General features: G+C 42.6%; 1 protein-coding gene across 2 annotated transcripts in view; it reads left to right on the forward strand.

Annotated features, from left to right (window-relative positions):
* Window positions 1-22,340, forward strand: part of SLC16A12 (solute carrier family 16 member 12) — a 76,469-nt gene that overhangs the window by 40,287 nt on the left and 13,842 nt on the right. For both annotated transcript variants that reach the window (XM_078077412.1, XM_036084688.2), the window contains exon 2: window positions 11,714-11,963. In XM_078077412.1, coding sequence (XP_077933538.1) covers window positions 11,854-11,963 — 110 coding nt within the window. In that variant the 5' untranslated portion in view covers window positions 11,714-11,853. The remainder of the gene's footprint in view (window positions 1-11,713; window positions 11,964-22,340) is intronic.

Here is a 22,340-nt window from a genome sequence, read left to right on the forward strand (position 1 = left end):
CTGAAAATGGAGTTAATAACTGATCACGTTTATGTGAGGAAGCCTCCATAAAATCCCAGTAGTGTGGGGCTCGGGGAGCTTCCAGGTTGGTGAACACGTGGAGGTGTGAGGAAAGTGTCATCGCCGGACAGGGCACGGAAGTCCTGTGGCCCTGCTCACATACCTTGCCCTACATGTCTCTGGCATCTAGATGTTCATCTGTATCTTTTATCATAGCCTTTCATAGTAAACTGGTAAACATGAGTAAGTGTTTTCCTGAGTTCTGTGAGCCGTTCTAGCAAATTAGTGGAACCCAAGGAAGAGGTCATTGGCACTGCTGAACTATTGTTTGTTTGTCAGAAGCTCAGATGATACCCTTGGCATGTGACTGCTGTCTGAAGGTGGGGGGTGAGGGACGGTCTTCTGGGACTGAGCCCTTAAACTGTGGGATCTGACACTTTCTCTGGGTAGAAGTCAGAATTGAGTCAAATTCTTGGACACCCTGCTGGTGTTCAAGAATTGCTTCTTGGTGTGCGGGTGACTGGAAGTGTCAGACGTGAAGTGTTTTGTGTGAGCAGTAAAGGAGACTCACGGGAGAGAAACACATAGTAGGGAAGAACTGGATTTTCCCTACATAGGAAGGAAAAATCTGAGTTTTTCCATTACACTGGCAGTGAAGTTATGTTTGCGGGTTTGGCCTGGTCTGGGGGCAGGGCCTGGCCATGCTGGTGTACTCAGTGAGATATATTCACTTAAGGCTCTGTTACCCAGATGCTGGGAAAGCTGGTTAATCTGGTTTGATAGTGGATAAAAAGAACAAAGAATGGATGGGTAATTTCTTGCCCCCATCCCTCAAGATCCCCCTACCCCTTCCCCATGTGATTTGAGAAAACGTCCAGAACTCGGGAACTGGGGATGTTCGTTCCCTAAATGTCTGTTGAGTGCCTGTTCTCTTCCAGGCAGTGTCTGAAGCACTGGAGCACCAAGGGTCCCCGACTCTTAGGGAGCTCACACTCCGTGCAGACCTGAGTTCTGCCTGCGCTGGCTTTCAAACACCAGTTCTCCACAACGCTGCATGACGCGAGGGGTTAACTTCTAGCCGACTGAAATACCTGACTGGTTGCCTCTCCCATTCCAACAACATAGCCGTGATTACAGAGTGTGGAAAATGTGGTGGTATAGACAGCCAGCACTGTTCTTCAATAAAAGGCTCTCTGTGAACTAATAGAAAGATTCTGTGCGATGCATCTCAAGCCCCAAGCTTCTCCTCTGCAGCCGAGAGTCCTCTGATAGAACATATTCTGACCTAATAATTCCATACGCCGTAAGAGTGCAAAATTAGAATTCAAGACTTCTGCAAGCCCACAGAGTTAGCACAAGAATTTGTTCACTGAGCCACACCAGCTTTGTACCAGACACTGTTCCAGGCGCAGGCATCACGACTGCGTGTTATACTTTTTATCAGAGAGGGCTACAGCCCAGGCCTATCGCTGCTTCTACGTGCACTTCCAAAGAGGAGAGACAAGAACTCCAGCCCTGCAGAGAACGGTAATTGGGGGCAAGCGCCTGGTTTTGAATTGCACCATCAACAAACTATTAGACGCAGAAGTAAGCATTTTTCTGCTGTTGCCTAGAATCAGCAGCTCTGTGGGGTAGCAGCTGGGCAGGGAGGGAAAGAAGGTGCTTTCTACTCTCTGCGTCTTACATGAATCACAGGTTGTACCCTTTTCTCCCTCTCTGGAGACCATATAAATTGCTCTGCTGTTTGTTCTAGGTCTTATGTAAAGTATTCCTGTCCCCAAAGTCTCACACCCAGTGTAGGAACTCGGGCGGCTTCATTACCGGAAGTCAGTGTTTCAGTTTAGTGCTCAAAGGTGTCCGACAGACACCCCCAAAATTTCTGGGTGAAGTCAGTAGTTATTTATTCCCCTGTTACCAGGATCCGTGGGAGGACTAAGCAGAGAGAAGCAGAAAGGAGAGGGGAAAAAAGCAAATCAGTAGTTTTTCTTTACTAAGAGCAATATTATTTTTCATAGCACATGTGTAATACCATTGAGCAACAAAAATAAATAAATCCATATGCAGTAGAAGGCATCCCTAAGGCCCAGAGACTCCAAATGGAAAAAATAGCTGGCTCCCTGGGCCAGAGACTGTGCAAACCCAAGCCGCCAGAGGAGTTTCTTTAACTTCCCTCCACACTGGGTCCTTTTCAGATCGTGTGCTCGCCCCAGGCTACAAGTCTGTAAGAACACGGCTCCGCTGCTCTGAAGGCTGTGCGGAAAAGTGTTGGAATCCTCCTAGCAGACTTGGAAGATGGCCCTGTGGTGCACATGGTGTCCCCTGTGATTCCCAGCCATTGAAAATATCAATCAACTTGGACAGATTCGACATCTTCCATGGAATGAACAGGGTATCTCTCTCTTTCTCTCGTAGGCATTTATAAATTTCTCTTAGCACTGTCTTGTAGTTTTTAGTGGAAAAGTAATGCAAATATTATGCTAAGTTTATTCCTGGGCATTTCATGGTTTGGGATGCTACCATAAAGTGGTATTTTTAAATTTTAATATGTAATCGCTCGCCACTAATATATAGAAATACATTTGATGGCTACACAAGAAAAAATAACCAATTCCAGTTCATCAAAATTAATAGCTTCTGCTCTTCAGAACATACCACTAAGAAATGAATGGGCAAGCCACAGAATGGGAGAAAATATTTGTAATACATATGTCTACAAAGGACTTGTATTGACAATATACAATGAATTTTTATATCTCAATAAAAAGACAAACAACCCCCCAAAATGTGCATGATATTTGAATAGACAAAAGAAGATGTATGAATAGTTAATAAGTACATGAAAAAAATGGTTAACATTCTTAGTCATCAGGGAAGCACGAATTAAAACTACGATGAAAATCCATTACACGCTGGAACAACTGGACTTCTAATATATTACTCATAATATTGTGTAGCCATTTTGAAAAACAGTCTGGGAGTTTCTTCTAAAGTCAAATATATACTTACAATATGACTCAGCAATTTCATTCCTACATATTTACTCAAGAGAATGAAAATAGATGTCCACATAAAGACGTGTATATGGATGTCACAGAAGCTTTGTTCATAATGGTCTGAAACTGGAAACGACCCTAATGTCCATCAACAGATGAATACATAAATAAATTGCAGTATATCCATAATACAGATTACTATTCAGCAATAAAAAGGAATCTACAGATACACACAACATCCTAGATGAATCTTAAAACATTATCACGAGTGAAAGAATCTGGAAACAAAATGGTCCATATTGTGTGATTCCATTTTTACGGAATTCTTGGCTGACAAAACTAATCTATATTGGATAGAAAGCAAACCAGTGGTAGCGTGGTGCTGAGGTTGGTGGATATTGACTGCAAAGGAGCATGAGGGAGTATTTGGCGTGAGGAAAATATTCTCTGTTTTGGTTGTGGTGGTTGTGGTTATGTGAGTGTATACATTGTCAAAAGTCATCAAAACATAGACTTAAAAATGGGTGTGTGTAAATTATATCTCAATTTTGAAAAGTTTCCAGCAGTCTTTGCCAGTTTAAAGTACTTGCTTTCATCTTAGCTCCGTTGTTTTGGATCAATATTTAGTTAAATCCAAGGTTAATCTCTAAGTAAGTGTTGTTTCTCCTTTCTGTGGTGTTTATCCCTCTGTCTCCTTTCTGCCTGTCTGGCTTAGGGGAGAACTCATGTGTCCTCATAGTAATGGTGGATGAGGTGGTTGGCATGTAGGTCCCTGAGTTCTCATTGGCCTAAGCAGGGCTTTCCTCGGTATTGGTGTCTAGGCATTCTGCGGGTGACACTCATCTTGCTGGTGTCCAGGTATTGCCTTCTGTCCTCACTGTGTCCTGTAGAAGACTACCCAGAGAGGAAGGGCGAAAGGTTTTTTAAAAGGAAAAGTGATGAGCTGCCTAGGTTTTTCAGGGCTGCACTTCCAATTCTCTTAAGTCTTGACCAGGGGTAGATAAGTGGTATGGTGAGGAATTAGGAAACTACTTTCCCTTTGTGCAGTAGAAACTTCCCCTTCAGCACAAGCCTATGATTCCTTATTTATGGATGAATTTATTATGGATGGGACTCGTTTTCTTGTTTCTTACAGTAATAAACTTCTTGGCTTAGCCTTAATAAGAGAAGGGGGCCGGGGAGAAAAAACCAGCTTGCCAACAAAAGGTAATAAATACCTCAAGAGATATTCCAAAAATACTATCTAGAGTACAGGAGTATTTTGGAAATGCCTCAAAAATGAGAGAGACTGGCAAATTTCATGATTCTTAAGTAAAAACAAAGAGTGGAACCATCGGTTTACTGAGAGTGCCTGGTTGACCAGGTAATTCACACATGAGGGAAGAGATACCTAATAATCAGTCACCTGGTTTGAAGGATAAACAGTAATTCAACTCCCTGGTTTTAGAGATTAGGAAATGGTAGGAGAGAGGAAGTGATTTGCACAGGGTCATACAACTACGTCGTGTCACTTAGACCCAATGGTCTTAATTCTCGCCCTTGATATCTTTCCCCCACATACCTTTATCTGTTTTGTGGCTGCAAAGCAATTTATAAAGAAGGGTACAGCTAAAGTTTAAGGCACTGGAAGTAAAAGGGAATGGAGGAAGGAAAGAGCAAGAAAGATAGTGTTGGGAGCCCTAACAAAACAAGTGGTTCCGGGACCACTGTCAACTTTTCTGTAGCAGCGCACTGACCGTAAGAGGTACGGAAGTCTTCTACGGACAGAAGAGATCACTTCAGAAAACTTTACGGAGGACAATATGAAGGATTTGGCCCACAAATGCAATGCTTTCCTGGAAAGTTATTGATTGTTAGCAAGAATTCTTTGCAAATGGTTAGATTTTTTTAAAAAGATTTTATTTATTTATTTGAGAGAGAGAGAGAGAGAAAGCATGAGCAGTGGGGAGAGACAGAGTGCAGAGAGAGAAGCAGACGCCCCACTGAGCAGGGAACCTGATCCCAGGACCCTGAGATCATAGACCTGAGCTGAGATCAAGAGTTGGATGCTTAGCCAACTGAGCTACCCAGACACCCCAGAAATAATATCATATTTATAGAAAAGTTGTAAGAATAGTACAAAAACTTTTTTTAAAGATTTTATTTATTTGAGAGAGAGCGAGTGAGAGAGAAAGCACAAATGGGGGGAGGGACAGAGAGAGAGGGAGAAGCAGACTCCCCACTGAGTGGGTAGTCAACACAGGGCTTGATCCCAGGACCCCAGGATCATTACCTGAACCCAAAGCAGATGCTTAACCAACTGAGCCACTCAGGCACCCTTGCAAATGGTTAGATTTTTTTAAAGCAAGGAGGAGGATGTGAAAATGAGCATATATCCTAATTTGTACTATTAAGGAGTAATCTTAGAAGAACATCATGATATAGAGTCTCTCTTGTTCCAAAAAGGTTTTTCTGAAACCAGAATGAGATGCAGAATGCAATTATACTTTAGTGGTTGGATGTCAAATGAAATAAATTGGAGGCTGATTAGTAAAATGAAGAATCACCTGATGGTAACACGTTTCCTTTGCGTATAGTTTTCGGTATACTATTAACTCAGTAAAGGACTTTTTTCTTATATTTGTGCCATATCAGGGCAGTTAATTATTTATAAGAATGTGCAGGCTAATATCCTAGGGGAAGTGCAGGCTGCTCCAAAGTCTCCATGAAACTACGTTAGCCTTGTCTAACCTGTGCTTTTCTTCTGAATACATAGAAATCTATTAAATGACCTGTTTTGAAAGAAACACGAGTGGTTTTTTGGTCAGTATACCCTTGTGTTAGCCTGTGGGCTTCCTCCCCCTTTCTTCTGTCATGATCACTCACGAATGGGTGCTCAAGCTTTACTCTTCTGTCATGATCACCCACACGAATGGGTGCTCAAGCTTTACCCTTGTTTGTATGGCTTGTTGACAGCTGTGCCCAATAGCCGTTTGGAAATCTGGAGGGCGGATGGGCAAGCGCACTGTCCAAAATCTGTGAGGGTCCCTCGTCTCCACCTGTATGTCCATGTAGCACTGCCAGGTGAGTCCCTTCACTCCTCTGGGCTTCAGCTTCATCCTCACCAACGGGAGAAAACAGCGCCTGTCTCTGAGGCTTGTGAGGCTCAAGTGGGCCTGTTCATGAGGAATTATGAATCATGGTACCGCCTACCGATGCTTTCAAAGCTGCTTCTCCCCACCCTGGAACCCTGTGAGAATGTTCCCGGTTCTGTGGTTTTACCCAGGTCGACTTTAACTTACAACAGACCTCTGTTCACGGTGCCATCAGCCCAGCGCTGCTTGGGCATGTTACTCACCTCGCTCATTTGGATTCTTGCAATTGAATTTTTTTGGGAGATCCACACAGATTGGTTCTTAACTCATAAAATGTGGGAATGCCAAAGAGCGGTTGCTCAACTAAAACAAATGAAAATGGAATCATCTGGAGACACAAGAGGCGAAGGAAAAGTTAATGATGCTTAAGATTTTTGTAATGAGACGGAACATTTCATTTTGCTGGGGCCTGTTACGTACATCACGTCCTCTACTGAACAATCACCTAATTTTCACTGTGTTGTTTCAATAAGTGGTACGGTTCTTTCTAGTCCTTGAGACCCTATACAAAGGAAATGTCTGTGCTCATATTTTTTTCATCGTAGGAGTAGACCTGAACTATCTAAGAAAACTACATATAAAATGGTATTGAATACAATTTTGAAAATGAGTCCTAACAATTATACCAGCTGTATACCTTTTTGCATCATCTTTGCAACTGTATACCTTTTTTGCGTATCCTTCTATTCTTTGCGATAGTTGCAAATATACAACTTCTACATAAGTTTTACCTAGCTTCTCCTCACACAGTTTTAGAGACTTCTTTTTGCCTTAACATGACGACATAGATGTTTTGCCATATTACAATATTATCTTCTTGTTTATGGTTTTAAAGGATTGGATACTGTTCCATTTGTTCATGTGTCATAACTCTTGAAACACTTCCCAGTCGTTGGGCACTTAAGTTGTCTCTGTTTTATATATTATTCATAATGCAACTATTATTTTCCACCCCTAGTGTCTATCTTCTCTTAAATTGTTTTCTTTTCTTTTTTTTTTTTTTTAAATTTTTTTTTATTGTTATGTTAATCCCCATACATTACATCATTAGTTTTAGATATAGTGTTCCATGATTCATTGTTTGTGCATAACACCCAGTGCTCCATGCAGAACGTGCCCTCCTCAATACCCATCACCAGGCTAACCCATCCTCCCAACCCCCTCCCCTCTAGAACCCTCAGTTTGTTTTTCAGAGTCCATCGTCTCTCATGGTTCTTCTCCCCCTCCGATTTCCCCCCCTTCATTCTTCCCCTCCTGCTACATTCTTCTTCTTCTTTTTTTCTTTCTTAACATATATTGCATTATTTGTTTCAGAGGTACAGATCTGAGATTCAACAGTCCTGCACAATTCACAGCGCTTACCAGAACACATACCCTCCCCAGTGTCCATCACCCAGTCACCCCATCCCTCCCACCCCACCCCCCACTCCAGCAACCCTCAGTTTGTTTCCTGAGATTAAGAATTCCTCATATCAGTGAGGTCATATGATACATGTCTTTCTCTGTTTGACTTATTTCGCTCAGCATAATACCCTCCAGTTCCTTCCACGTCGTTGCAAATGGCAAGATCTTATTCCTTTTGATGGCTGCATAATATTCCATTGTATATATATACCACATCTTCTTTATCCATTCATCTGTTGATGGACATCTTGGCTCTTTCCACAGTTTGGCTATTGTGGACATTGCTGCTATAAACATCGGGGTGCACGTAGCCTTTCGGGTCCCTACTTTTGTATCTTTGGGGTAAATACCCAGTAGTGCAATTGCTGGATCATATGGTAGCTCTAAATCTTCTCTTAAATTGTTTTCTTAGGATAACTTCCCAGCAATGAGATTACTATTCAAAGAATCTGAATAACTTTCTAATTCTTGGTCTATTGCAGTACATTTCACTGCCTGTTTCAGCATTCTTTTTTTTTTTTAAAGATTATTTATTTGACACAGAGAGAGAGAGAGGGAAAGAGCACAAGCAGGGGGAGTGGCAGAGGGAGAGGGAGAAGCAGGCTCCCCACTGAGCAGGGATCCCAAAGGGGGACTCAATCCCAGGACCCTGAGATCATGACCTGAGCCGAAGACAGATGCTTAACCGACTGAGCCACCCAGGCGCCCCTGTTTCAGCATTCCTGAGCAGCACTGGGCTGCACTGACTGAGGATGGTCCAGATACTGGACATTTATATGTTGGTGGATTTACAGTCTTCAATTGGAAAACAGCTTAACCTTGGGGTAATTTTAAAGGAAAAACTATGAAGAGGCTAGAACTAAACCAAGGCAGAGGTTTCTGAGCTTTGGCTGTTTTACTCGTACAATTGATTCTACCATTTTGTGACACTTGGCACCTATTTATGTCTAAGCAGTGAGTTATTTCAGTGTGTGTGTGCGTGTGTGTGTGTGCGCGCGTGAGTGTGCGTGCGCACGCAGGTGTGGGTAGAATTTGAAGGCTGGTCACATTGAAATTGTGAGAGGGAGCGCAAGACATAACGCACCCCATGAATGTGACTCACAGCTGGCCGTTCAAGGAACTCTGACTTACGGTAACGTGGTATCGGCAAAAGTAGAGAAGCTGTTGCTTGCAGGGGCCTGTCAGGTGTTGTGTGTGAGTGAGACCGCAGGGTAGGACAGGAAAGGAGGTCAGGGACAGGGTGAAGTGGGGAAGACAGGCCTTATCCAGGAATGTGCTTCTCCTTCACTCCCTCTGATAGCTGCCACAAAGGAATACCTGACCGGTATCTATAGCACTTACAATTTCTCAAGAGAATTGGGAGATCTACAGTTTTAGGTGTCTTTGTCCATTTAAGCTACTATAATGAAACTACTCTCGACTGAATGGCTTGGAGAGCAAACCTTTATTTCTCACAGTTCTGGAGGTAGGAAGTTCAAGATCAAGGTGCTGGCGGAATTGTTTTGGGTGAGAGCCCATCTCCTTTCTCCTAGACAGCCTTCTTTCTGATGTGTCCTCATGTGGCAGAAGGGGTAAAGGAGCTCTCGGGGCCTGTCTTGTGAGGGAATGAATCCCATTCACTATCTTTGCTCTGCATTTGCTCTCTGAACTCACAGGCTGCCAGTTTGTTCGGGTGGCTCTAAAGATGGCAAGATTCTACTGTGAGCCTTTTCTTTAAAAAAATTTGTATTCATGGGGCTCAGTCGCTTGGGCATCTGCCTTTGGCTCGGGTCATGATCTCCAGGTCCTGGGATCAAGCCCCGCATCAGGTTCCCTGCTCGGCAGAGAGCCTGCTTCTCCCTCTCGCTCTGCCTCTCCCCCTGCTTGTGCTCTCTCTCTCAAATGAATAAATAAAATCCTTAAAAAATTAAAAAAAATTTGTATTCATTTGGTTTGCCCATAACTTACCAAGTGGTACATAGGCTGTGTTCCAAATAATGCACGCTTTGTCATATTTGAAATGATGTTTCATTGAATTAATACTACCTTGGATTTCGTCTGGTGATCATAATCAAATTATACCAACAACTGAGTAATTTGCTCCATCCAGTGGAAAAAGGATCTGTCAAACTCTTATTTTTGTCTCTCACACAATTCATCCCTAACTATAATTCAGAAGCCTGTTTGACATGCTAAAGAATACTTTAAGAAGCACCTTATATCACAGTTTCTGTGGGACCAGAATCCAGGATGGCTTAACAGGGTGCTCGGCGCAGCGTGTCACAGGCTACGGTCAAAATGTCGGCCAAGCTGTGTTCTCAACTGGAGGCTTACCAGGAAAAAATCTGCTTCCAAGCTCACTTGGGATGTTGTGGAAGAATTTGTTTCTTTTTTATTGTAGGACTGAGAACTTCAGCTTTTTGCTGTCTCCTGGAGGCTGTCCTTGGCTCCCACAAGCTGCCCACAGTCCTTTCCACGTGGCCCCCTCCATAGGCAGTGTGCAATATGGCAGCTTGTTCTTCAAGGCCACCAGGAGAGTGAGAACAAGTTTTCTAGCAAGACTGAGTCTTACACAACATGAGATTCATGTCCTGTCACCTGTGCCCTACTCTGGTTAGTAGCAAGTCACAGGTCCCACCCTCACTCAAGGGGAGGGATTATATACAGTCAAGAACAACAGGAGGCACGGGTGGCTCAGTCATTAAGTGTCTGCCTTCGGCTCAGGTCATGATCTCCGGGTCCTGGAATTGAGCCCCGCATCAGGCTCCTTGCTCAGCAGGGAGTCTGCTTCTCCTTCTCCCTCTGCCCCACCCCCTCCCACTTGTGCATGCTCTCTCTCTCTCTCTCTCTCTCTGTCAAATAAATAAATAAATAAATCTTTAAAAAAAAGAACAACAGGAGGCGGGACTATAGGAGTACCTTAGAGTCTGCCCACCATAAGGATTCCCAGTGCCCTGAAATACTGCCTGGCATCTAGTAGACGCTCAGTAAGTGTTGGTAGTTGAATGAATGAATGTTACAGATATTACTTCTTTGAACCATGTATTGCTAATTTTTTTTTTTGCAAGTCTATGGTTTATCATTTGGCTTTATTTATTACATCTTGTGATATGTAGAAATGTTAAATTTTAATTTAGACAAATCAACCAAAATTTCCTCTGAGTTTGTTACATTACTTTATGTCTCAGGGAGTCCTTCTTCTATCTAGATATCAGATAAATATTTGCCTATATTTTCACCTAGATTTTTAATGATTTTTTTTTTTTTTTTTTTGCATTTAACACTGACCTATCTAGAAGGTTAAGAACTAGCGGGAGAGTTGTAACATGATATAGTGAGTAATCCTTTTATCTCCACCAGTCTCTGCTACCTTATTTAGTTATATTGAATTATTATGTACTTGCTGCTGGGCTCTCTATTCTGGTTCATTTATTTGTCATTCTCTTCTTGCCTTAATTACACACTTAAAAAATAATAGCATTGAAGAAAAAATTTTAAAAATAAAAAAATAAAAATTACAGCATTGCTAGTCAGAAATGCCAAAGAAGTTACTATCAGACTCATTTGGTGTTATAAGTAGGACATGGTCTAAGCTGTTGTAACAGAGAGACGCCAAAACACAGAGGCTCAAATAAAACGGAAGCTTTTTGGTATTTTGTGTAATGGTGTAGAGGTCTGTGAAGTCCAGAGCTGGAGAGGCAGCCCTTCTCCACCATCATCTGGAGACCCAGGCTCCTTCTACCCTGTAGCTCTGCCAGCCCCCAGGGAGCCGTCCTGGTCTGTGTGGGTGAAGCTGTCTCACCCCCACATCCATGCTCGTCTATGGGAAAGCGGGTGGTGGAAGTCCTAGGAAAGTGCCTTTGCCTTTGAGCTCATGAACTAGAAATGGTGCATCACTTTTTCTTCCATCCCTTTTATTTAGACTAAATCTACCACAAGAGAAGCCACATCTGCCTTCAAGAGAAGCTAGGAAATATGGTATCAAACTGGGTGCACATGGATTTGGCTAAATTTTGGGAGGATCTCTTAATAAAAAGAAGAAGAATGGGTACCAAGAACAACTAATGGTCTTTGCCTCAGTCCAGCATTCATAGTTACAAATAATCATATTTAACAGGAAAGTAATGATCATTTTTGTCAAGTGAAAAATCAACCTTTGGGTATGAAAATAAAATACAAATATATCCTGATTTTTGGTTTTAGATGGCCAATAACCTATGTGCCAGGTAGCATTCCATGCCAATCTTGAATGCCAAGAGGAAGTCACTGGACAGCAAATCTCTTCCAGGATCAGAACTGGGCTATTGGAGTAACCCGAGAAAGAAGAAAAAATAATTGAAGCCATGGCCAAAGGAACTAGAGTTCGGTCTACCTCTCCTCCCGATGGAGGCTGGGGCTGGATGATCGTGGCTGGCTGTTTCCTTGTTACCATCTGCACCCGGGCAGTCACCAGGTAGGTGGGATTCTCTTCATCATTGATTAAGATGATCTGGCTTGTCTTTTCTTCTAAGCCTGCTTCATTCTATTTCTGAACCTGTCATTGTGAAAATATGTGTGTGTGTGTGTTTCCTTTGTTTGGATGTCTTTTTCTTTGCCAGGAATGGGATTTTCTGACACTTGCAAGTCCTGGATAGTGGTGTCTTCTGTAATATCTGGCACAGAAACCTGGAGCATTAGGGCATTTTTAGATTAAATGTTATGGCTGTTTCAGCCATTTGTTTTCATAAGCAGCTCATCCCAGAAAAGAAAAATACATAAGGTCCAAACAATCCTTGAAAACCTCTTGACTCACCAGATGCTGAGCCGTTGGAAGCTTCAAACCTAGAATTTAAATTCTTCTGCTTCATTTTACACTTGACCATGGTGCTGGAGGCTAAGTTCTAGATTGAAGGAAAGTAACAGTAGAAGTACAGGCTTCTCTTATTCTCACTTGTTCATTTCTCCTCTCTTTCTTTTATCCAAGGGTGTAGCATTGAATTTGCTTGAGTTACACCTGTATATGTTGGGACTCATTCATCTCATCTTTATATTTGGAATAAGTGCATGCTTGAAATCTGCATATGCTAGCTCTTTCTTCTGCATGTGCTTTCATTCAAGTAGAACTCCTTGTTCTTTTCTGACAATGCACCTTCAGCAGTGAAACAAAGTAATTTGCCCTAAAAATTTTATTTGATGACATCCTTAATAAAAGCATCGGTGTTTCCCCCCATAACAATATATAATGCAGGAAAGAAGCAGGATATTTGTTTTTACTACAATAAGGGTTGGTTGATTGTGTATCATTTAAAAAATTATAGATTCATTTAAAATGATGTGATTGGTATTGAGTCTGAATTTTCTTCCATCTATATCATGGATCTTGTGTTCTGGGTGTAGGAGTCTTAGAGTTAAAAAGGAATCTCTTGGTTTTTACATGTGGAAGCTTCCATCATTTCCATGACAGGAAAGTTCTGGAAGTGAGTTCAGCGCTTTATAAGGAGGGCTCAGGTCGATATCTTTCGGGTAGTGGAGTCTTCATGACGCAGTTTAGGCAGAATAGGCTTATTTACCCCCATGTCATAGATTAGGACCCTGGTGTTCAGAAAGGTTAAGTGATTTACCCACAGTTTTGGTCTGCTGGGACAGAACTGGACTGGATTTCTAGTCTTTTTTTTTTTTTAACTTCTTATCTTGTGTATTTGCCATTGTATGTGCGCACATAATCCATCGACTCCTTCCAACACAAACCAGGTGTTTTCCTATCCTCTTATTTCTCATACACACACCATACTTCTGCCTGATCTTCCATATGCATGTGTATATCCATACACATGTCCTTTCTCGGTGCCTTTGCATTTCGAGAAGTGACTTTGCTTCACTATTCACCTTCGTTCTGCTCCAAGATGTAGGTACTTTGAGGAAGCTCCGTGGTCAGTTCCTTGCCCCCTCAAACACTCTGCACCTTCTCCTCTTGAACAGCATAGTCTTACCAGACATAGGTTTTTTAAAAATTGCCTTGGTGATGGCATCATTGTCTTAAGGTAAGCTACTTCCTAATCTCCACAGGGTTGTCACGTCCAGTAATGAGAAGTCATGGGGCTGGGGGACAGTTGCTTCTAAATTCTTCTGACAGAGGCTCTCTACTCTCCCTGTCCTGTTGCTAACTAGTCATGAGAGTGGTCATCCTCAATTCATGTACAAACAACTACACATTAAGACTGGGAGATATGTGGATTCTTTGAGTGTTGTCCTCTGGAACTATGGAAATAACTTGGGGTAGGTGTCTGTTGAAAACTGAGGACTTAGAGCAAAGACACTAATTTACTGATGTTCTTTAATGCTCGTTTAGCATCTTGTGTGGCTTGTCTTGTTTGGCAGGACACTGAATCTCAGTTTTTTCTCAGTCACAGTGGATTTGCCAGTGGAACCCATGACTGTCACCAAGGGCTGAAAGTCTTGCATTTTTTTTTAGGTTGTACCCTTAAGTTTTCAACTTTGATTTAATAGAAATCAGGCTCACTAATATATAACTATACATTCACTGAGGACAAGGCTCTATCTAGGCGCTTCCGAAAACACAAAGATGTTGGAACACCACCCCATAGACTCAGGCACAAATAACTGAAATACAAATCAAAATGTGCTAAATATACATCAGGTAAAAACAGAGTGTAAAATAACACTGGTGAGAGAGGGGTTCATTCTGACCGGCAGTTCAGGGCAGGCTTTCTAGAGAAGTTGTCCCTGGAATGAAGTCTTGAAGAATGGGTAGCATTTGGGCAGGAAGAAATGACAAGAGAAAGAGGTTTCCAGCTGCATCAGGTCCATGCACTTCATCTGCTACTCCCTTGGTGATCACAGTGGGCAGCCCCCGTTCCCGACCTGCTGCAGGTTTACCCAGAAACCAGGAGAGGGTTGTGGCTGGTGCCGAAGACCTCTTATCAGACATTAATGGGAGAGGCTGAGAGGGGCATAGCTGAGCAGAATTAAGCTCAGAGAAGAAAAGTGTGAAGACACAGCCAGGATTGGAACTCAATGTCATGAACACGCAGCAGCCAAGAGGACTGGCGATCGGGCCAAGGAAAGCAACCGCAAGGGTGATTTGTCAATGCAGAGGATCAGTGCCTGTTAGGCAATTAAGTCTTTTTTTTTTTTTTTCCTATTTAAACTGTATACTTAAAAATTAAACCATACCGGGGGTGGGGGAGGGGGTACCTGGGTGGCTCAGCTAATTAAGCGTCTGCCTTCGGCGCAGGTCATGATCTCGGGGTCCTGGGAATAAGGCTCTGAGCTCAGCAGGGAGTCTGCTTGTCCTGCTCCCTCCCCCTCTGCTCATCCTCTGGCTCTCTTTCTCTCTCTCCCTCTTTCTAAAATAAATGAATAAATCTTTTTTTTAAAGATTTTATTTATTTATTTGACAGAGAGAGTTGCAAACACAAGCAGGGGGAGCGGCAGGCAGAGGGAGAAGCAGGCTCCCCGAGGAGCAGGGAGCCCATTGCGGGGGCTCGAGCACAGGATGTTTAACCGACTGAGCCACCCAGGCGCCGCTAAATGAATAAATCTTTTTTTTTTTTTTAAGATTTTATTCATTCATTTGACAGAGAGAGACAAAGCGAGAGAAGGAACACAAGCAGGGGGAGTGGGAGAGGGAGAAGCAGGCTTCCCACCGAGCAGGGAGCCCGATGCGGGGCTCGATCCCAGAACCCTGGGATCATGACCTGAGCCGAAGGCAGACGCTTAACGACTGAGCCACCCAGGCCCCCTAAATCTTAAAAAAAAATTAAGCCATACATCCAGATGGTAAAAATTTGAATACAGAGATGCATAAAATAGTCTTTTTCTCCTCACTTCCTGAATGCCAGTTTCACTGCCCAAAGTTAACCTTGTTAATCGTTTCTTCAGACCTGCCCCCCAAAATTTTTAAGAACTTATATCCATATATAAAGCATATTCTTTTCATATTATACATACTGTTTTGAACTATGTTTTGCTTAATAATATCTCTTGGAAATTTTCCATATCAGCACATGCAGTTCTACCGCACTGAAAAATAAATGCTTAAAATTCCATCACGAGGAGGTGAGCATAATTTATTTAACACATTTTTATTGAAGGACTTTTGTATTGTTCCCTGGTTTTTGCTTTACGAACGATGCTACTGTCATGACCCAGGTCACTTTAAAATCATATTTCAGCTCTTGCCTTGTAACTGATGATGCTGCCTTCCATGTGAAATTTACATAAAGCTTAAATTGTCCAGGCCATTAAAGCTGTCCTTCTTATTTCTTTTCTCTCTCTGTTCATTAATGTGTGTTGATTACTTATGTTTTTCTTCAAGATATCTTATTAGCAAACACATTCTCTATTTTAAGAATCATGTTTCATTGTGAAATTACATGACATTCTATTTGTAAACTGACAGCTTGAGTTGGAGTTGACTTGAAAAGCAATAGTTGATTTAAATGTTCGAAGAAAGCCTCCAGCTATAAGAGCTATTATTTGCAATAGATGTCTACAGTCCTGTGAGACTGGGGAGCTCTTTAAACAACAGCTGAATTCCTGTTAGTAATAGCTAATGTTAGCTGAGTCCTTGCTCTGTGCCGGTTAACATTGTTCCAAGCACCCTTCATTCATTAAATCATTTAGTCCTTGGAACAACAGACAGAGGTCAAATGATATGCCAAAGTCACATGGTTATCCTGAAGCCAACATTGCACTGTATGTTAACTAAAATTTAAATAAAAATCAGAAGAAAACCATACAAATAATACACATTTACTTTAATAAGAAAAATTAAAGAGCTGCAAAAACAAAAAATAAAGTCACATGGTGAGTGAGTAGTAATTCTTTCAACTATTAGGCTGCACTGTCCAGTGGATCACTTCCTGCCCTGATGTAGTGGACAACTGCATCAATCAGAGGAAAGTCTTGCCCAACCAGATGTTGTCAGCATCCAGCTCTTTAGAAGCCAAAGAAGAATTTTATAGCAGAGTGGCAAAGTGGAGACAGTAGGCGTGTTGGCCCCTTGAGAGAAAGTGTCTTTGAGAATGTTATTTCATACCAGATGACACTGGGGTGATATTTTGTTTCTTTTTTTTTTTTTTTAAGATTTTATTTATTTGAGAGAGAGAGAGTGATGGAGAGAGAAAGCACAAGCTGGGGAGGGGTGGAGGGCGAGGGAGGAGCAGACTCCCCACTGAGTAGAGAGTGGGACTCCATCCCAGGACCCTGAGATCATGACCTGAGCCGAAGGCAGACACTTAACCGACTGGAGCCATCCAGGCGCCCCAATATTTTGTTCCTCATTCTTAGGAATAGAGCCTATCAACCCCTGAAGGATGTTAGGAGTTGTTTGCTACTGCAGCCTGATCTAATGCATTATGGCTGATCCAGTTATGTTTATCAAACTGCTTATTTAATAGATGGGGAAGCATTATCAAAATTCTCAGTTACTCAGTGTGAGGATCAGAGATCAGGACCCAGCTTTCCTGACATGTCAGATGCACAAATTTTCCAAAGGACAATAAAAATTATTTCTGGAATGAAAAGCCCATGTGCTCCTGATAACATTTGTTTTCTTTGAGGCCGCACCTATGTTTAGAAGCCATAAATCATGAACTTTTACCATTTGAAAAGTACTTTCCCTTTTGAGAACAAATAAGAAGTTATACAATATTCTTCCCGTATTTTATGAAAGTCACAGTCCATCAGAAGCATGTTTGTGGTTACTAAATTTTACCTCTGGCAAACCAGCTGACATGTTTAGATAAGAATCTCGGGTGTTATTTTTGAATTTTACATACTTAACGTTTGACTGATATGACTAGTCAAGTCAGTTAAGAAAACCATCAAGCAGAAAACAAAACAGCAATAAAACAAGATAACAAAAAAGCCACAAGAGACAAACATAGTCGCACAAATATTAAATCCCTCAGAATGATTTAGTGATGAGAAGAGACTGATTTACAATCCCAAAGTGTCATCATCATCTGGGACCCTTTTTTCTTAGGCTGCTGCTTCTCCAGCTTCTGCATTTCCCTCCTACTAATTCGTCTTACGAACTCAGATTCTTCACATCTCTACTCTACTTTTTGTAGCTACACCTTCCTGGGTAGCCACCATCCAGTCTTCCTCCTCCTTTTCCCTCATTTATGTCCTTGAAGTTGCTACTCAACCTTTTTTACTTCCTCAGCTTCCAGTCACTTCTTTACCAATGCTAATCCTTCCTTCCTTCTTTCTCTCCTTCCTTCAATACCTCGAACCTTGAACAATATTTAATGAGCGCCCAGTACATGAAAGGTGGTGTACTGGATATTTGGGATTAAGTGCAAGACAAGACAGACATGGCCTTTGCTGTCACAGAGCAGCAGTCTAGTGGAGAATGCAAACACATGCAAAGGGGATTGCTATATGCCTGTCATGTGGTAAGTGCCCCGCATGTCGTGTAAACATTTAAGAGAGGCATCAAACCCAGACTCAGGCATCAAACCTCCTCAGCCTTCCTGGAGGAGTTGACTGTTATCTTGAGACTAAAAGAATGAGGGAGGCTGAGAGAGCATCCTAGGAAAGAAGACAAATTTTGATGCTCAGAGGTGTGAAAGAGTACGGGTGGTGTGTTGAGAGTCATGGGAAGCATTCAGTCTGACTGAAGTGAGTAATGCATAGTGGTGGGGAGCCGGGGGAGACCCTAAGAAGGGCCAGCTCATGCAGGATTTCAGAAGTCGTGTTAAAAAGTTTGAAGCATCAGGATATATTTTGTGTTCTAGTAACTCTGACCACTGAGTGTAAAATGTACCCAAGGCAGCCATGTGGGTTCAGGGAGAATAGTTGGGAGGGTTTGGGCTGCAGTCCAGGAGAGAGGTATTGGCATGAATTAGGAATAAGGGGGATGCAGAGATATGGAGGCATTTGAGAGATATGTATAAGGTAGAATAAGTAAAACTTGACCATAGAGTAGATTCTCAACCAGGCTGATTTTGGTTTCCAACGGACATTTGTCAATGTTTGGAGGCATTTGGGCTAAAGGCCAGGGATGCTGCTAAACTCTATTTGATGCACAGGACAATATGACTAAAATGTCAGCAGTACTTGCATTGAGAAGCCTGGGCTAAGGATGACTTAACAATTTTGATAATGCAGCTATATCCAAGAGGCACCCGAGTGGCTTAGTTGGTTGAGCTCCCAACTCTTGATTTTGGCTCAGATCATGATCTTGGGGTGTGGGATCGAGCCCTGCACTGGGCTCTACACTCAGAGCAGAGTCTGCTTGGGTTTCTCTCTCTTTCCCTCTGCCTATCCCTCCTGCCCCCGCTCACGCACATGCTCTCTCTCTCTCTCTCTAGATAAATAAATAAAATCTTTTTTAAAAAATGAGGCTATATCCAAGAAGTTATTATTCTCTTTAATTGAAGTCCTTGTGGTTAGGAGAAAATAATAGACTTTTTAGTGCTGGTCAAGCAATCTTTAAGATGTTAAGAAACATGGGGTGTCTGGGTGGCTGTCAGTTAAGCATCTATCTGACTCTTGATTTTGGCTCAGGTCATGATCTCAGGGTTGTGAAAATGAGCCCCACATAGGGCTCCACGCTCAGTGGGGAGTCTGCTTGAGATTCTCTCCCTCCCCCCCTCCTACCCCCTCAGACGCCCTCTCTCTCTCAGATAAATAAATACATCTTTTACAAAAAGATTTTAAGAAACATCACAGAGTTTTTCGTTGCTGTTGCACTGAATTAAAACTAGATTAAGGCTGTTGCAGTTAATTCATGCTTTTAAAAAAGCTCTGCAATATTTTAATTAAATTGAAATGCAAATGATCAGCCGGGTAGTTTATGTCACGATTCTGCATATCATTACCTATGACTGTGTTGCAGTACTCCAAACTCTGATCTAATGATTCATCTAGCATCAGATCCACTGCAGCGTGTTGTCTGGCTTCTTACATCAGTGGATGCAGAAGGGCTACTTTTTACACCCCGTGACAGATAGTCACCTACGGTACTCAGGGCGGTGAACACAGAGGTGTGCCTCTCAGACAGCGTCAGCAGCAGCGTGTCCATCCGCAGACCACCTGCAGCTGTCAGTGCACCCGGGCTCCCCCTCACCCGCGGGAGGGCTACCTCTCCTGAGAGCACGCCTTTCCAGGGACACCCACATACCGGGATGGATCGAGGGAGATGCACAGAGCCTCTGGGATTGGGGAAGATTTGTCAGTCCTGCATCACAACTTGGCCTCTCCCTCTGCCTCATCCAGCTTCCATCCCCTCCTTCCACAAGTGTGGGCTACTCTGTACTCTGTGCATCAGACTGCAGTCCAGTGTTTGCTGGGACTTAGTACTTAGCACCCCCTACTGCCCCTTTTCCCTTTCCCATCCCCAGGACCCGCAACATAACTGCAGGGCCCAGTGCAAAATGAAAATGCAGGTCCCTTTGTTCAAAAGGTAAGAAAATAGTGCTGTTAGAAGTGCTGAAGTAGAGGGGCGCCTGGGTGGCTCAGTTGTTAAGCGTCTGCCTTCAGCTCAGGTCATGATCCCAGGGTCCTGGGATCGAGCGCCGCATCGAGCCCCGCATCGAGCCCCGCATCAAGCCCCGCATCGGGCTCCCAGCTCAACAGGAAACCTGCTTCTGCCTCTCCCACTCCCCCTGCTTGTGTTCCTGCTCTCGCTGTGTGTCTCTATCAAATAAATAAATAAAATCTTTTTAAAAAAGTGCTGAAGTAGAAAGTTTTTCCTTTCTTCATTGGTCTCCCTCAATTTTTCGTGGAGTTCTTAATTTGCTGTTCAAAATTGTTCTTCGGAAAGAAAAATGGAAATATTAATTTGCTAGCATGAATTTACCATTCAGCTTTATATCCTGCCATACTAGTTTTGAATGCAAATGTGAGTATTTAACTCCTGTGTGGAATCACTGGAGCTCGTGCCTGCATAGGTAGTTCATTTTCACCAGAATAGGGGGAATCCTGCACAAAAAACTCTACTGATTTTACTTCACTTCTTGATACATGTACTTTCTTCCCCCCCACGATTTTTATTTAAATTCTAGTTAGTTAACATGCAGTGCAATGTTGGTTTCAGGAGTAGAACTCAGTGATTCATCACTTAAGTACAACACCCGGCGCTCATTACAAGTGCCCTCCTTAATGCCCATCCCCCATCTCCCATCCCCCACCTCCCTCCCTCCATCAACCCTCAGTTTGTTCTGGGCCATTAAGAGTCTCTTACGGTTTTGTTTCCCTCTCTCTTTTTTCTTTTTTATCCCCCTCCCATATGTTCATCTGTTTTGTTTCTTAAATTCCACATATGAGTGAAATCATATGGTATTTGCCTTTCTCTGACTGACTTATTTCACTTAGCATAATACATTCTAATTCCACATATATACCCAATGGACTATTACTCAGCCATCAGAAACAATGAAATCTTGCCATTCACAACAACGTGGGTGCATGCACTTTCTTTCAACGTTCTGTATCTTCCACTTCCTGGTGAGTAAGGAAAGACGGAAAAGGAAAGGAACTGTGGGTAGCCTTCCCTTTCCCTTTCCCTCCGTGCCATCATTTTCAATATAAGTGGTTGGCTAGTAAAATACTGAGACATAACCTGAGTAGGAAAGGATATAGGAATCCTCCTTTGTGTTTCTTAGAGCACCATTACCTTCTTTCTGTATTTGAAGCAAGTTTTGGTTTGAAAAAAGCGTGGCCTCTCTACCCCCACCCTGACTCAGTTACAGATGTACCTTTCCCTGTGCTCACTCTGAGTCTCACCAAACTCCCACACATTGGGAGTCTACCAGAGTTTGTGTCTCTAATACTGCATGTGTCAATGGAAAGGCAAAGAATCGCAAACACACCTTGTGTGTGTATCTCTTCTGGTCCTGTGCATGCCCCATTGTTCCTTTGGACTTTGCTTACAAAACACAAATTCAAAGATAAAATTGTTAGGAATTTTAAGACCACGACAGCTGAAATTCTATACTTCTGAGTACCAGATTCTGTGCAAATGCAGAGGATGCAAGCTGGTAAAGCCGGACCTGCCTAACACAGTTGTCCTGGTTATACCTGATTCTCTTCCTTCTTCTTTTTCTCCATCACCCGCCTTCACATCCAGCAGCAACTGGAGAGGGGAGGAAGAGTGAAATAACAGGTTACCGTGGGCTGCTGAAGCATGATGAGTTAGACTGTGGTCCTCCCCAAAGAGACTGATGACCTCCTATCTCATCCCCATCAAGGCCTGATTCACCCTTGCTGTCACCGAGTACTGAAACCTCCTGCCCTGAGTTAGGAAACTTGCTCATCTGTATGACGTTCATTTCAAGTTGTACAGTGGTACAGACTCTCGCTCCTGAATCGCTTGTGTCTTTTTTCCCTAAGTAATTAACAATTTTTCCACATGAAGTTTCTCTGTCTCTGTATGTCTGTCTCTCTCTCTAGAGTGATCATTTATAATCTCACCATTCACATATAATGACAGAGTACTTTTGGTTTATATGCTTTGGCCTTTTTCTATTTATATGAACTATGTTTTTTAAATCAAAATAAGCCTTATTATATAAACTCCTTTGTAACTTACTTTTTTACTTAACATTGTATTATGAATTTATTCTCAAATCAATAAATACATATCAAATCATCCTTTTTTTTTTTTTTAAAGATTTTATTTATTTATTTGACAGAGAGAGACAGCGAGAGCAGGAACACAAGCAGGGGGAGTGGTAGAGGGAGAAGCGGGCCTCCCGCTGAGCAGGGAGCCCGACGCGGGACTCGATCCCAGGACCCTGGGATCATGACCCGAGCCGAAGGCAGACGCCTAACGACTGAGCCACCCAGGCGCCCTCAAATCATCCTTTGTAACACTTAA

Source organism: Halichoerus grypus, chromosome 7 (genome assembly GCF_964656455.1).
Source record: "Halichoerus grypus chromosome 7, mHalGry1.hap1.1, whole genome shotgun sequence".
In the NCBI taxonomy this organism is placed as follows: Eukaryota; Metazoa; Chordata; class Mammalia; order Carnivora; family Phocidae; genus Halichoerus; species Halichoerus grypus.